At 38.5% G+C, this 17292-nt stretch overlaps 1 protein-coding gene across 1 annotated transcript; it reads left to right on the top strand.

The window, feature by feature from the left end:
* The first annotated feature begins 828 nt into the window (after positions 1-828).
* On the top strand, positions 829-17292 carry NMU (neuromedin U). The gene is made up of 9 exons (XM_074865066.1): positions 829-973; positions 4318-4376; positions 8238-8285; positions 8384-8443; positions 8990-9019; positions 9126-9176; positions 11250-11324; positions 15933-15986; positions 17257-17292. The coding sequence occupies exons 1-9, from the start codon at positions 829-831 to the stop codon at positions 17290-17292; spliced, it is 558 nt and encodes a 185-aa protein (XP_074721167.1).

Genomic DNA, 17292 nt, shown 5'->3' with positions numbered 1-17292 from the left:
TGGGAACAAGGTCTGCAGCTGTATTTTAAGTAAAATGCCTTGCTAAGCACAGAATTAGGATTTAAATCACCAAATATCACCATATTACTGAGTTCTGTTTCATGGTGAAGCATTTTGTGTGTGTGTATTTAAGGAATAGGGAGTCAGGAATCAGTCACCCTCCTGCAGCAGGGGGTCCCTCAGAAAACTCAGTGATTGGCAGGTGCCAGGGCAGATGGGTGCACATCCCTAGAGCCCCACAGCCCAGCCACCGTCTTCTCCCACAAACAAGTTTTAACTCCCAGGTTCAGCTAGTTGGGGACAAATCTGTGTGAGATTTCCCCATTTTAAATCATGCGTCTTCTCCTCCCCACAGCAGGCTGGGACAGTGTCTGAATGCTGCCCTCTGCCACCCCCATTCCATCACTCCGAACTGCCGAGAAACGGAGAAGAGGCACCCTTCGCGCCAGCCATCGCGGCTGCTACCAGGGCTCAGGGTGTTTTATACAGGTTTTTCATAACATGGGTTGGTTTTTTTTCTAACAGGGGGTGCAATAATGGGCCTGGAGCCTGCCCAGTCCCTCGTCTCGATGCCAGGCAGAGGCACCCACCGTCCCAGCAAGGTCACATGTGGAGCCCCCGGGGTGTGAGCGGGGCTGAGTCACCCCGGCGGAGGAGGTGAGGGGGGTCTCCCCGGGGGGAGCCGGGTATGGCGGCTGACGCGCCCTCCTTGACTCAGCCTGATGCTCATCCACGTGTCAGGGAGATTTAAAAAGTTTGGGCAGGCGGCGAGGGCATGCCCAGAAGAGCGGCTGGCAGGGAGGCGGCAGCGCAGGGGACACCGCGGACATGGGAAGCCTCTGCCACCAGCAGCCCCTCGCGGCACCCCCCCAGCGCAGCCCGAGGAAGGCTGGGGACGGCGCGGCGCTGCCGGGGTCCCCGCTGCTCCTCCTCCTCCTCCTCTTCCTCGCCTCCTCGATATCTACTTGCAAAGGTGAGGAGCATCCCCCTCGCAGCCCCTTTCTGCACTGCCAGCCCTGCAATATTTAGGCGGGGGGGAAGGTGACCCCAGCAGCCTGCCAGCCTTGCCGGGGGTGGGGAGGGGCTGCAAAGCGAGCTGGCCGCCGGGCTGGGGCCAGGCGCGGGGCTGGCAGACAGGCAGAGAGATGCGCGGGACTTCGCAGCTGCTGGCCACGGGGTCGGGGGTCGGTTTGGGGGGACTTCGTGTGGATTCGTGCCCGGCAGGATTACCCTGTCCGGGAAAACTACACTCCAGCAACTTGGGGAGGCGGCTGTTGTTAAAAGCGATTTCATTTTAAGTATCATTTACTCTGATTTAAAAGCTAAGAAAAGAGAAACGAGATGTGTCACAGAATTGCAGGAAAATTAGGACCCTCTGGAAGCCACTTAGTCCAACCTGAAGCAATATTTATTGCATGAGGAATTGCTGCGAGTGGGGTTAAGTGAGAAAGGACAGAGCTGCTGAACTCTTTAGGCATAGAGCTTGATTACTTTGATTTTATTGGAAATGTTGTCTTACACCTGAGAGTTGCTATTTTTGTGGCAGGAAGTGTTTGTAAAACAAGAACAGCTAATGGGTTTTTTAACAAAACATACCCTCTTTTCTATGCTATTTTCCCACTCCAGATAGATTAACTACTTATACCTTGTGAAGTAACATTGCAAAATAAGTTGCTGTGCAAGGCGTATTGTTTGTATTATATGTGTGTGAGTTACTTTCATCAGGAGTTTTTGTTCTGATTTGTTGTGGTTTTTTAATATCAAGAATCAAAGAAATCTAAGTTCATTATACTTAATATTCTGTTAAAAATAAATTCTGGAGATGTGGAAGAGGGGAGGGAAGGAAAGGGAGAGCAAGGAAGGACAATGGCACACAGTATTTCATCATTGTTCCTATAGATATGATTGCCAGAATTTTGTCTAGGGAGAGCAGTGGAGAGAAGATGTAGGAAGTGAATGCCATGCTAAAAAGTGACTGAAACTGTGCACCTGGCATTCTGATGCCTTGGAAGAAGTTGAGTTTTTAGAAGTTGGCAGAATTGAAGGATAGGAGAACAAATGTGTCATGGACAGTGTAAATTTGGTAGGAAGATTTCCTCCTCCATGTTCCTTTTGAATAGAATTGCTTTCCTCAACAGTACTCTTTTTTTTTTTTTTTTTTTTTTTTTCCTCCCCGCTATGGTCATTTTGTGTACATTACAGAATAACTTATTGTTTCCCTGTGTGTGCGGTTGTGTCTGTGAATGAGTGAAGTCCTGTGGGGACTGCAGCACTGTTCTGGATGGAGCAATGGTGGGACACCGCTCGGCACTGGGAAGAACATAGTCCTAGGTGTGAGCACAAAACAGATGGGACTGCACATGAAATAAGAGTTTTGTGAGTAAGTGGAGAAGGGTTAAGGAAACGTAGTTGCTAGTAAAATAATCGCATCTCCTCTGTCCAAACGTTTATGCTCGGGGGGGGGGAGGGAAAGCAGCAAACTGTAATATTCAGGCTTTCTTGTCTGTTGTCCTAAGCTTTACAGGCTATTGGATTTCTTCTGCTCCCCCTGGAAAGCCTTGGGAACCAGGCAAGGGCAGGAGCAGTGTTCAGAGCCAGGCAGGCAAAGGTTTAATGGAGAAGGTGTGTTAATTTGAAGTGTTGCCCAGTTCCACTCTTTGCAACCAGGATACCAGTCTTAGGCAATACTCCAATTTGAATATACTAATTTAAGAATAGAAAACAAAGTAAGAGAATTTTAGCAACTTTACTTTATTTGGTGTTTTTCCTTGAACTAAAACAAACATCCAAAGAAGCAAATTTTTCATTGGAAAGCAGTTTTCTTGTTATGTGAACATCTCAGATATTTCAAAAATATCCCACTTCAACATAGTGCGAAATTAAGAGCCCCTCTAATTTTTTTTTTTTTTTTTTTTTTTTTTGGAGAAACAAGCTTCCAGAATAATTAGCCACCTTAAGTCTGTGCCAGTAGCAAAATGTGGTTTTGAAATCCACCCGTTAATGCCTGGAACTAACTACTCTAGTAATTATTGTTATTAGTGGCACTACATGGTTTTACATAAACAAATGGAGATAATTGGCATTCATATCCTGCTCATCTGGCCATTCTAGATAAGTCTACCTCCACCTCTTTTTTTTCTTTAATTTGGTTCAATTCTTTGAAAAAAATGTGACCACAGGTAATTATAGACTGGGAGGTTATAAGATCTCTATTAATCTGAGGTCTTTAAGAACAGTGTATAAACTGGTCAGGCATGGCTCATGGGCAGCAACTTTGGGCGGGGAGATAAATTAGATGACTTCATACACTTTCCTGCAGTGCTAGGACTGTACAGATAAAGCACCACCTTCACCCGCACCAATCTCCCTCCCAGGTGAGTTACAATACATCCATCCCCTCACTGATATACTTGCATGGTGTCTAGTGTACACACAATTTAGTGATGTTCGTTTGTGTTATTTACAGAGATTCTAATAATACATTGCTATTATAAATACACTGCCAGATAAAATGATGATGTGGAAAGGTGGATATTCTGGGAGCTGAGTTGGGAGGGACTCAGAGACAGTGACTTCCAGATGGAGAAAGGAACTGCCCCCAAGCCAAGCACAGCATCGCTGCAGCATTATGCAATTAATAACATATTTAATCCTCTAAGTGACTGAGCTTTTCCACATCACATACACCAAACAGAGGAAACAAAGCCAGTTACATATGTACGTTCTACCACCTTCTCAAAAACATCATGTCCATATCATGGGCATTATTCATATGCAAGCATACATTACATAGCACATGTTTAATTCTTTAATTGTAACATACAAGAAAGCAAGAGGTATGATCCAGATTCTCAATTTGCAATACATGTGCTGTAGGTGAGCCGAGTTCTCAGAAAGCTCCTCAAGGTTGTAGGTGCTGGAATGTGTTTTCCTGAGCAGGTCTTAGCATTCAAAATCTGTCATGCAATTTTTCTTGCCTGCTACTTATCTCTGAGAACAGACTAATGCTAGCCTCAGTGAAACCTGTGTAACTTCCACAATGTTTATTGCTAAGAGATGTGAGTGTTCATATCTGCTGTGACCTTGCAAAGAAGCCTCCTGCTGTATTGCTAACAGAGCAGGTAGAAACTACTGGACAAACCCCACAACACCCGGGGCAGCAGACTTCCTTGGACCATGAAGCTCTCAGACTCTGCAGTTAATCAGTGTGCTAGGTATCATATTGTGTTCAGGGTTTTTATTTAAATCACTGACACAGGATACTTATACAAAATACCTTTGCTGTACAGCATTGCTAAGTGTGGTTTGTGCTTCCAGGTGCACCAATGGCATCCCAAGCACTTGAGGCAGATGAGGATTTGCAACTGTGGAAAGAGGTAAGCATCATCTGCCATATGGTATACTCCCATTTCATCTGTGCCCGTCCTTGCTACAGTCACACCTCACTCTCCAGTATTTCTCTTGCATGGAGTTCAGGCACTTCTTCTTCCAGTCCTGATTCTCCTGTACATCTCCTATCCTGACATCAGTGAAGAAGTGAAACATCTTCTTTTCCAGATTATCTGAACAGTTGTTCTAGTAGGGTGTTGAGACTGGGTGTTGAGATGTCGTTCCAGGAAAAGACTGTCTTGGCTCAATGGAGAGCTACGTTTGAGAAGAGTTGTCATTTAACTGTGAATGACCAGTCACTGTCCCTGGAAGCAACACAGTGTCCTGTCTGGTAGTTTTATAGTTCGTACACGATATGCAGGGATTGTTTCAACTACCTCTTGCTTCTTCTGTTCTGCACACAGGGCTGGGATACTGTATTTAATCCTATCCTAGTCTCTCAGTTGACTAGGTAAAGGATAATGTGTCAATTATGCCCTCTAACATTTTGCTACTGATCACTATTATAACTTCCACTCTCATCTTTGAAATGAACATTCGCTTTGACTCTAGGATGTGACACGTGTGTTAACATGGGCTCTTCCTTGCACTTTTGGAACAGATGAAGCGACAGGGCATAACACGCAGAGAGGGTTTAGCCTGCAACTCGCAGGCCCTGGTGTTGCTGTAACCTTCAAGTATTCTGTTGACATTTAATTTTGTAGCTTCTGATAACATTAGAAGGCAAGTGACTCACCAGGGGTACAGATGCAGAGAGTAAATTTCTTCCTATTGCAGCCATTACAGGAGACACTTCCCTTACTGTCAGCTCCCCTTAGTTCATTTTGGAAGTGTTGTCTCAAACACCAACATATTTCTAGACTGGCACTTGAACAAGCGCTGGTGATACTTATCTCCTGGGGAAAAATGGTCTTCTGGGAAGTAAGGTCCTGATAGCTTTAAGGAGTTCATGAAAATTATTTACATTCTGGATTGAAAAACCCTATTTTATACATTTCTGCATTTATTGCTATGATTTGCTAGTTGCAACACAGGATTTGCCCCTATGCCAACTGTAGGCAAAGGCAAAGTTTCCATTGATTTCAGTGAACAAAAAAGTATGCATAATATACTAAATGCTGTGTAAAATTATGTAACATAAGCAATATAAAACTTACTGTTATATCAAGAATAATGCAGGACTGGAGAGGGTCCAAGGAAAGAGAATTAGATGCATAAGTGTGTAACCTAAATCAACCTGATTACAGAATCATATCAGTTCACCACTCTCTTGGAGTGAAAAGAATCAGTTCTTCCCTGTTTGTTACTTTTATTAGTGTTCGTTACTTTTTTCAGTTTGTTATTTTATTCAGAAGCCCTGCCACTAAATTAACATAGTGTTTTCCAGGAATGACTCTGAGTTTATAAATACGGGAACTTTGTAACTAAGTATTGTGCTCCTGTACTTGTCTCTCGCATCCTTTTGTTTCTTTGTTATTTAATCAGCACCAAACAACTCATAAGCTCCCACCCTCAGGCCACATTTCTGAGATTGCAGAGAAAATTACTAAGCAGATGCATCAAGGATGATTGAAACTATTAAATTTTTTAAAAAAGGAATTAACAGAAACTGTGGCTTTTCCTCAGCCCTTTCTTTGTCCATGCAGGCTTCAGCTGAGAGATACCTTGCCTTGCATTGTGTCCAACACAAAGCAGTCTCTGGCTTGTCCTGCTACTGAATTATGGTAATTGTCTAAGAGTCATCTCCAACTACAAAACAGGCAAATAAACAAAACAAAAAACCCCAACAAAAAAATCCCTCACCAAGAAGAAACAGCAAATTTTTAATTTAGGTTACCAAAATTACTTCAGTTTAGTTTATCTCATTCACTGCTGATTTCTCCCTCTACATTTTCTTCCTCTGAAAGTAGTGAAGCTGAACCAATATACCCAGAGACAAACAACAGCAAGATGAAGGGAAAAGAGAATGGGAAAGATGTGTTACCAACAAAAACTATTTGAAGGGGGAATTCTGTGAGCTATTAGCTTTCCCACTATCTCTGCTAATGCTTTCTCATAGATTGTCTCTAGAGAAATGAATCATGTCTTGTCTTGAAGTACCCAGATATGCATTATTTGTTTATTGCTTTCTTCATTTAATGTTTTAATTGCTAAAGAGTGCTGTTTAGGGCTTTTTACCTATAATAAAATTATAAGACCCATTGCATTGCCTGCTCTTTATTTTATTTTATGCAGTCTGTGAACAAGATGACTGGCAGAGCTTTTTGGCACCTGGACTAACAGTATCAAATATTCAGTGGGAAAAAAATAGCACATACCAATGGAAATTGCTATTGAAACAATTTTAAATTTATATAATGAAAAGTTAAGCCTCTTTTTTTGTTATTATTAAACTGTGCAACTTCAGTTGGAGTACTGGAGATTTTTTCTTTTCCTTATGGAAAGTTTTCAGCTTTGGTAATATTACTTCCAAGATTGGTAATATTACTTCCATTAATTCAAATATCCTTTATTCCATTTCTTCTCCTTTTCTGATTAATAACTCCACTAAAAATGATTCCATATTATGGAATTCTTTCATCCTGGAAAAGACAACAGAAGGAGGATGTGATTAATTGACTACACAAGGTAGTCAACAGTAGGGAGATGATGGGTGGGAATCACTTATTCATTACTTCTTCCAAGACAAGACCATGATAGCACTGAATGAAGATAGCTTTGACAAGACTGATCAAGACAAACAGAAGCAGTATTTCATGCACTGTTTAGGAAACCCTTGCCACAGGACTTTATGGATGCTAATAATTTACAGTGGTTCAGAGAGAGATTGGTCAAATTCACAGCACAACAATTCACTGAGCTTTATTACAAAGGAGCTGCTTCCAACTCACAGTGCTTGCACTACACATAGCTGGTGGTTGGAGATCATGGGTTTTACTCAACCACTGGCTTTGTCTTAGGCTCTTCCCTGGGTGTTGACATTTGGCCATTTTTGGAGATAAGATGTAGAGCTAAAAGGGTATTTGTTTTGATCCAGATGAAATGGGAGTTGGGACTTCTGGGTTTGGTTTGTGGATTTATTTGTTTTGGTTTTGTGTCTATGTGTGTCACATTCCATTCTGTGCTGACTGTCTATGTTCATCAGCAACTACTTCTTCCACAGTGCTCTTTGAGTTTAGATCCCTTGAAATATATTGAATACATCTCTTACTAGTACTGTGATTTGGGAATCACCTCCTTTAAACAAAAACGGGTAAGGCTCCTCATTTGCCAAAGAAATCAGTGCAAACCTCAGATATTGGCTGCTTGGTGACTCACACAAGTTGACTGGCATGCATAAGATGTGCTGGCACATATCATAATCACTCAAGAGATGTGTGTGTCATACACCTGCAGGGATGCTGGAATCCAATTGGAAGAGTTATATTTGAGGGCTGCTCATTGAATCACTTGCTTTAGTTTTATCATTTTCTTCGCAGTTTTGTATAATCCAAAGATATCACAGAAGAGGTTTAAGTTCATAGTCCATATCCCAGATGATTAAAAGCGTAATTTAAAATATGACTTAGTCTGAGAAGGTTACAAATAAGAGGGGCATGACACAGGTAAGTGAATAAAAAACACAGATATGTATGTGTTTGTTGGATAAAGTATACGGGTTTTTTTATGTTATTAAGGTCTTTTTTTTCTTTGAATGAAAAATATTTCATGAATGTACCTGTAAGGATTCCTTAATGGTGGACAAGCTTGCCATGGCTTTAGCTGCACTGAACTGTTTCTGAAAATACATATTTCACTTGTTTTTATTAATGTGACTTCTTAAAAAAGGACTGTGTGAACTTTTACAGATAGACGACGCATGTTCTGCCTACCTGTCTACAGATTCTCAGCTTCAGGTGAGTCAGACAGAGGTTACTTTATTTTTTTGATGCTATTTATTATATGCAGTAGGATTAAAAGTGTGATACCTGAGTTCATGTTTTCTTTGTATTAGGTGTCCAATACAATGGAAGAACTTTGCTTTTTGGTCATGGGATTTCTCCAGAAACCACAGGTAACATACAGGAAAGACTATGTAGCATTTCTGAAACCTGGTATCTCAGTGTGCCAGCGTCTACAATGAATTCTGAAGACCCAGTATCTGAAATGTCACTCAGTGCTGGGAGTAATACTATCAGTTCTTACTCTGAAATGCTGTATGTCCAACACTTATTAAAGATAACAGGGAGACTCCAATGTTTGGAAAATTATCTCCGGGTTGGATACAAGGTTTTAGGTGGTTTTATTGATCTAGATTAGAAAAATGATGAGCTCTCAGTGGAGAAAGAAATTTACTCAGGAGAGTCTAGGCATATACAAAGGATCATCCACTAAACCCATCTACTCTCCTAGTGGAGAGTAATCAATGGTCTCTGCAGAGTTTGAAAGAAGTAGTTACAATAAGTAAAGACATGTAATATATCTGCCAAGGAAGTACAATATTCCAATCCAGTATTGAAAAGTTTATAATGTAATCAAAATTGTCCATTGCTCTCTCTTTTTTTTTTTTTTTTTTTTTTTTAACAAATAAAAGCCTCTCTACTGATTATTATTCCCACAGGGTTTAGATGAAAAAGACAACACCAAAAGGGTAAGATTTCTATGTATGTTTTATGATCGCACTAAAATTGTCAAGAAAATCATAAGATCCTTGCCCTGTTTTGTAGTAAAACCCCACTTTTAATTTTTTTGAACAGTTCTTATTTCATTATTCTAAGACTCATGACTCAGGCAACTCAGACACCATGGTAAGTGGCATAGCACCTCCTTGTGAGTACATGTGTGCTTGTACATAAAAACAAGGTAATGTTCCTTTTTGCAGCAGTTTCTCCAACTGTACAGCAAGCTCAGAACTGGGAGTTTCATGTTTAAGATACAGAACGTGTTTTAATAACATGGGAGAGGATCATCAGTACTGTACAGGTATGGAAAAAAACCCCGACCAAACATTCATGGAATCCCAACTGCATCTTAATCTTGTAGTTTCAACATTTAAATACGAGACCAAGTATTTTTTTCTGGTACTGGAACATAATATACACGGTGAAATAATGCAGATTTATAGAAGCTGAGAACATGACCATAAGTATTAAGAACTCTTAATGAATTTATATCAATTATTAATTAAATTGTATGTACTTATTTGTGCATGTCATAAATGTGTATCAAGCAAAATAGTATTTAAGACTCACTCAGACTTTGGATTATATTTTAGATGGAAAATATTATTTAAAAATAGCCTAGTATTGTTGCTATAAAAATATTCTCATAAACCAATATATAAACTATGTGTGATCCATTCTTGCTTTTAAAGTGCAAACATAATCTGTTATTTCTGTGCATCTATGTGGCTTTCCTGTGCACCATAGGATTTTGAGAAACTTAAACATATTCATGTTTTCTCATTTCTTAGCAATCATTCTTAAACATCAATGTCCATTTTTGCCTTGTTCTTTACATTTCTTCAGAAATATGTGGCATATTTCCCAGAAAGTGATTTTGCTGATATTGGGGTCATGATTGTGCTTCTCTGGAGGTTTTAATGGTAATCAGGGCACAGTGAAATGAGCTATTTCTGCTCCTGCTCCTGCTTAAGAGGTTATTGCATCCTACTTTGTCCCCATCCTGAATACCTTTGTCCCTGCCTGCCCCCAGAGACTACTGCTTTCTCACTTCTTCTGGTTTAGCTGTTTTCTAGCCCAGTTCTCAGAGATACTAACTTAGGTGAGATCCCTCATTCCTTGGGTCTATTAACCTCTCTCCACTGACTGCAAAGCAGAGCCAAAGTGGCCAGCTGGGATGCCCTTTAACTCCTCCACTCACATCAGACTTCTACTTCTTTAGATATTATGATGCCACATTGCCTACCTTAGGCAGACAGTGCAAAATTGGCTCCAAGTAGGCAAGTTCATTTTACCTATTTAGTACATTAACATTTTGGTAACTCCAGTTATTCCATATATTATAATTCTCTTTGTCGTATTACTTTTCTAAGAACTATTGTATCAAAAATGCATTATTTTAAAATTACATTTACATGAGCTGAAGGTTTAAATTGGTTGATGGAACACCGGTTTTTCTACTTTATTTCTCACTGTGGACCTCTCTCCACAAGCCCACATGGTTGTGTTTTGCCAGGGAGGCACTTGTGCTGCACACTATGCCACTGTGCTTAACTTATGCTTGCTTACTGCATATGCTTGCTTATGTCTGTAAGCATAAAGTCTTGTTGAAAACAAGGAATTTCACAACTGGACCTTGTCTTTTAGGTAGGGTGTCCAGTGCCATGGTTACAAATTTTACTTGAGAATGGATCCCTCCTGCACACTATTTTGGAGAAAAAAAAAAAAAAAATCTTGCTGCAATTTAAGTTATTCTGAAGTAAAATGAACTTTTCAGTATAATGGAGATTGAAGCTATCAACTTCCATAGTAGATAATCATAGAAATGTTAGTAGGAGTACTGTATAGAAATATCCTCTGTACTACTCACAGAGGCTGATCAAAATCTGAATATCTGCAATTGCCTGGGCAAGAAGTCTGTAAACAGTTCTGAACTTTCAATGAGTAAAGGTGAGGACGCATAGCTTTTCCCTCCATCATGCTGTGAGTCACATTCATAGTGTAAATATAATTGTTGGTACCTGTTTGTGGTTAGGTCAGAATGTTAAAAAAAAAAGAAAAAAGTTTCTCAATTAACATCTTCAGACCTTTTTTGATGCACGTTTAGTCCATAAGCCAATACTGCAGGAAGAGATTTTTTTTGCATCATAAGGTCTGAGTTTCGTTGTTGCTCATGTGTCTGTGTTCGTGTCCTCTCAGTCGTCTGTCCTGCATCCTTTGCTGCAACTCGTTCCCCAGCTTAATGAGAGAAGACTGAAGAGATACAAAGTGGACGTATGTAATCTTAAACTCTGCATGCTTGGATTCTCACACTTTGTGATTTGTTAGCTCTTCTAAAAATGTCCATGTAGACCTTTCTGCTCATAACATTTTTATTTTCACGATTTAATATCACACTAGTGTATTTTCATTAGAAACATGAGGTTTTTCAATTCTTTAATTAGGGAAAAATAATTCTGCTGATATTTAACATTTAAAACCACTGAAGTAATATACGCTTAACACAGAACAGTGGTAGAAAACAGAGCCTGTGTATCAAAATGGATCTGTTAGTTCTTCTATAAAAAGAAAATACCTTCAAATTTATCTATACCATTATACTGCAGTTGGGTTATATTTTCTAGGGGAGGTTCTTTTTTTCCCCTGTTTGGAATTCAAACCTTATCTACTCCTTAAACATATATTATTTATGACCTACAGCATTAAGAATTTCCAAGTAATTTATAGGCAGTTCTACTGTTAACCAATTTTACTGCTAAACAGTATACTTATAACAACTCACAAATGAAATTTAATAAATTGTTTCTGTTTAAGAGCTCTCAAGCCATCATGTGACAAACAATTTAAAGGCTTATTTTTTACATCAAAGAAACATCAAAGTCCATACTTTACAAATCTTTAGGGGAAAAAAAAAAGTATACTAGCTATCTGATACAAAGTGTAAACATATACTGATATAAAAAGTCCTTTCTTTAGGATAGTGTTTGGAAATATTTCTTGCAAAGGAAATTAAAAAAACAGACCAAAAAAAAAAAAAAAAAAGCTATAAAGCTATAGTGTTTGGGAATGAGCCCAGAGCAGGCAGATATAACTTTGTAGCAAAAGGCAAACAGTTTGTCAAGCTTCTTTTTGTAAGGTACCTTATTTTCATCACATTTTTAAAGTAGAAATGAATGAAGGATGATGAATATTATGTGTTTCCTTAGCCATTGTTTTCCCTGTCTCATTTTTAAAAGACCTCTCTCCTATTATTTGTATTACTGTACTCATAACTAGTAGTACACAGAAATAGCAACAGTTAGAATTCCAATCATTCTGCACTGTGATAACTAGCAGTCTTTCATTTTGCAGTCATGATATTACATTTATGCTTACATGTTAACCCAGCTAAATACATAAGGACACGCATAACTAAGGTCATTATTTCAGTGGGACTGTCCACACCCTCAGTGCTGGGCTCTTTGCTACGTAAGAACTGTAGTTCCAGCTAAAAGTTTGAACACAGAATCTGTGGCACTTTCAACTTCCATGTTGAGTAACAGTAAACCATGTTTTGTGAACTACAGGTACAGGAATCTTCTAGATTAGTCAATGCTATTGTGGATGACTGGATTAGATTAAAGTAGATGGTGCAGTAACTTCATCAATCCTTAAGCAGAATAAGGGTGGTAGTCTAACTAGGATTTGTTTGAAAAGGAATGGAACATAGAGCTGTCACAGTCATATCATAGTAACAATTTCTAAGAAAGAAGGCGTAATAACAAAAGCCACACTAGTTCAGACTATATTCTCATCAGTCCAGTATCCTGTGTTTAACAGTGTCTTGCTGTGCATACACAGGAAAAAGGTGGAAGGACCAGGGGAAGTGTGGAGCGACCAGTCCTCTGGTATACTCTCTAGCTTCTGGTAGGCACAGCCTAGACACCTTCCAAGCTGAAGGCTTCATCTGGACCATTATATAAAATAGTCATTAATGGACTTAACCACCTTTGATTTTTCCTTATATGTTTTAAATGATTATTTATTTTGGAACATTTTTACATTTGGTGTTTAGGCCTACAAAGTGAAGAGCTCATTAAATCCCAAGGAAAATGTGTAATATTAAATATGCACTTGAATACATTTTCTTCTGTAAGGCTGAAGCCAAGAGAAGTAATGACATGGTCAACACTTACAGAATACAGCCATTTTAAAATATTCATAAAACCAATACAAAATCTAAGGAAACAATGAAAACAGCTCTAAATTGAATTGCATTTTATAGAAAGCAACTTTTAAAATTTCCTCTTGTCAATTCCTACTGTGAGTAGTAGTCACCTTGTTAAAGGTGTTATTTACTGGTGTACAGTGCATAAACACCAGACATTTACGAAACGCTAGCTTCTTCCGGAATCAATTTCATTTTGGTTTGGTGGTTTTGCGTGTACCTTATCTATTTTAATGTCATAATAAATCTTTGAAATTCATCCATATTCCACTTATCATATTTGTTTATATGGCAGATTTTGATGTATTTTAGTACAAGAGTTTAAAATCCTCTCTAAGTGTTATTGCTGAGGGTCATAGCAGTTTATAAGAAAATTAAGAAAATACTGAAATAATCTGACATCAGTAATAAAAGTAGTGCAAGTATTCCCCAACTGTGAGAAATACATCTATCTTTCCTGGAAGGGCCAGTGGGGAAGTGACACAGGTGAACTTTAAAGCCAGTAGAGATCAAAGCAACTCTGCCCAAGACGTGCAGAAGAACTCTGATCCTCTGGGGAGCAGGAAGCCCCCATGTTCCTGTGGGCTGCCCACCTTTGGTTGGACTATCGGACTCTGGTGTCACTGACTGCTACAGGAAGGGTTAGCTTGCTGCTCATTTTCTTCCTCCTCCACAGGGAAGAAAAACAGAACCTGCTATACATAAACACACCCACCTCTCTCCCCGACCAGACAAGGAACTGAAAAGGTGGATGGGTGAAGGAGGAAACATGCTTTATTAAATTTATTCTTTCTTCCCAGTTTGGACTGACACAGATTTTATCATGAATTTGATTCTTCTTGAGCTATATCCTGGCTGATACAATATGATCCAGGAAAGAAGACGCAAGAGCATTTTGTTGCCAAGTCAATCTAAGAGACAGAACAAGATAACTTCTAGAGGGCAGGCATTAAAATAAAACTCTAAATAACCATACTTCACAAATATATATACATATATACATATGCATGTATACATATACACATGCAGGTCCGTGAATACACATGCATATATGTTACAGCATGTATTAATTATTTTTTAACATCTCCAAACCCTTGGAAGTTTAGAAGGTGGGTGTTACAATGAAGACAGATTTTTAGCTTCAGTTGTTTTTTAATACCAAACTTCTGACATGAAATCACACAAGGAAACTATGTAATCGTCTTTAAGATGTATCTGGCTGTAAGCAGAGAATAACATATTAACACAAATCACAATTCCATATTAGTAATTGTACTCTTGATTCCCTTTATGTTCTAGATCAATTTCCTTAACTTGCAGCAACTGCCTATTTTGTTTCTGTTTTTATTTTTGTTCATGCATTGAATAGAAAAAGTAGAAAAATAATGAAATATAAATACAATAAAACACTAAAATGGCAATGTACAAGACTCCATTAACAGACAAATTTTTATCCTTTTGAAATATAAAAACTATAGTATTGAATGGATTATAGATCTGAGATGGGCATTTCAAACCCAGGTAATGCTAGAATGAGATGGACAATGTAAATAAAAATCATACTGATATTTTACGTAAAGAAATGCGAATAATGAGAATATACTCAAAGAAATGAGTATAATGGTATATGTGGTGAACTGAGGTCAAAATTAAAAACAAGACTCAGAGAGCTTCCCTGGATTGAAGTTACTCCTGTGTTTGGAGATGATGGGAGTCATCCTGTTTTACACAATTCTTACAGCATTAGAGTAGAGCATGGAGTGATTTCTTTCCATGACAACTCAGGTTATGATCACGAGCCAAGAGATCACATGACCCTAGTTTTTAATTGAGAAACACTATCATTGCTAAATAAATTCCAACTAAATTTTATGTTCTGCTAAACACAAGATTTGAACTATTTTGTCTCTCAATTGACCTGTCTCCCCACCTGCAGGACAGACACTTCACTCATATATCTGATACTACCACAAGCAATGAAAATCCTGGGATTAAGTTTATGTGTTCTCTAATCACAGAGGTCTCATTAAAGCAACTGGATACTTCATGCTTTGTACTTGTTACATTGAAATGGAATTTTTATTTTCTTTATCATTCTTTCTCCCCTCTTGCTGTATGGATCAGTAGACAGTTGTTTCTCAAAGTGTGCAGCACTGGCAGTATAGAATGTCATAAGCACTGGTCTTTTGTTTGGGAGTTAATGTGAGAGGTGTGATCACGGTACACCTCTGGGAACAGTCTGGGATCTCATTCTTGGGAAGAGTGCAAGTATTTCTGATATTTAAGGTTTGCATTGCTGTCCTTCTGCGAAGTGCAAAGACTAGCTCTACTCTGTCTGTAGAGACTCTGATACCATAAAGACACTCTGCTTGTGTCTAGGTAATGAAACCTGGAGAGTCGAAGGCAAAGGCTGCTCATCATTACTAGTACCATTCTAAAGCATTCTGAACTGAGCCAAAACTTGAAGAATGTGGCCCTCATTCATGTGTTTTCTGCTCCTTCTACATGACAACATGAACTTCTTGTTACTGACACGGAGAAATACATACAAAGCATACCTTATGGGGCAAGAATATATAGTAGTACTGAAGAAACACTTTTCATATGTACATAAAGAACCCCTCTACATGTATTCATTTACAAGAGTAGATACGATTTAAAATACTTTTTTTCAGGAAGAACTTCAAGGACCTGGAGCGATTCAAAGCAGAGGCTACTTTTTCTACAGGGTATGGTTTGTTTCACTTGTTTTCTTTTCATTTAGTGATGAGTGCTACAAAGCAAAAAGTAGAGAAACCAGTGAATTATTACAGTAAGAATTACTGTGACTGAGGAAACTTGCTTCAGTAAGAGCATCCCGCCATATAGGACTACTCCAGATCTGCTCCAAATGTTTTCTTGGCTTAAAATAAAGGCATATTAGGAGTTTTTGTATACATCTTAATGTTTGCGTATACATGATGCCATGCCATGTCTTAATAAGTCATTGGTTATTATGTATATAATTCTTGAAGTTCTAGAAAATATGCCATCTTGGACAATTCTTCTAAAGCATTGTTCAATATGGTACATTTGCATGTGATATAAATACAATGCCATGCTTATACACTGTATCAAAACAGCTACAGGGCCTGACCTTCCCATTTTCCTTGTGTTTTGACCAGTAAGATTAGAAACAAGGCACAGAAATTCTCATGAGAATGAAACTACTTTGTTCATCTTTGATGCCATAGAGCTTTTTTACTCCATTTTTGCAAAACTGAGCAAGTTAAAGATGGCAAGTCAAACTTAATTATCTTGATTTTGGTTAATCTTTTTTTCTATTTAAATAAGGAAGTGGCTAATGAAAAGAAGGCAAGTTTGTATAGTTATATTTCTTATGTATCAGGATTGGCTCTTTACAGTTCTTATGACAGGCCAAAGTTATGGGTAATATTAACATCGATGCATTCATGATATCAGAGTAACAAGCAAATTCTTAAGCTCAGCAAGAGAATTTTTATCAGCTTTAGTAGACATTGGATCAAGTTCCTTTGTAGTGCAAAATATTTCTGAAATGACCATGGTGAAAAGAGAGAAACTTTGTGCCTATGATAAAGAACAGTCTAAAAAAAAATAATCCAGTGACATATATTTCTTTGTTAATTACAACACTTACAATGCAATAATGACAACAGTCTGGAAGCACGTTAAGAAAATGCAAAAAGAATGAGGGATAATGGTCTCTTAAAGTGACCTCTTGTAGCTTTCTCCCCCTTATAAAATCCCACAAGATAGGCATAATTCTTCTTCAATCTCTATACAGTAATTTTTGCTGTATGATTCTCCTCCAAAGGTGGATATACATTAAACAACAACTGGTTTCAGGTTTATCTTTAATGATGATCATGTTGACAGAACTGAGAAATTTTCCAATTTCTATACATACTGATTTGGGTGGGGCTTTCTTACTGAAACCAGTCAGTTTTATGGAGCACTTATTGGATATTTGTCTTTCAGCCACGCAATGGAAGGAGATCAGTGGATTTTCGCTAA

This window comes from Strix uralensis, chromosome 4 (genome assembly GCF_047716275.1).
Source record: "Strix uralensis isolate ZFMK-TIS-50842 chromosome 4, bStrUra1, whole genome shotgun sequence".
NCBI classification, from domain to species: Eukaryota; Metazoa; Chordata; class Aves; order Strigiformes; family Strigidae; genus Strix; species Strix uralensis.
The sequence above is the reverse complement of the archived record's forward strand: the minus strand, read 5'-3'. Positions and strand labels throughout refer to the sequence as shown.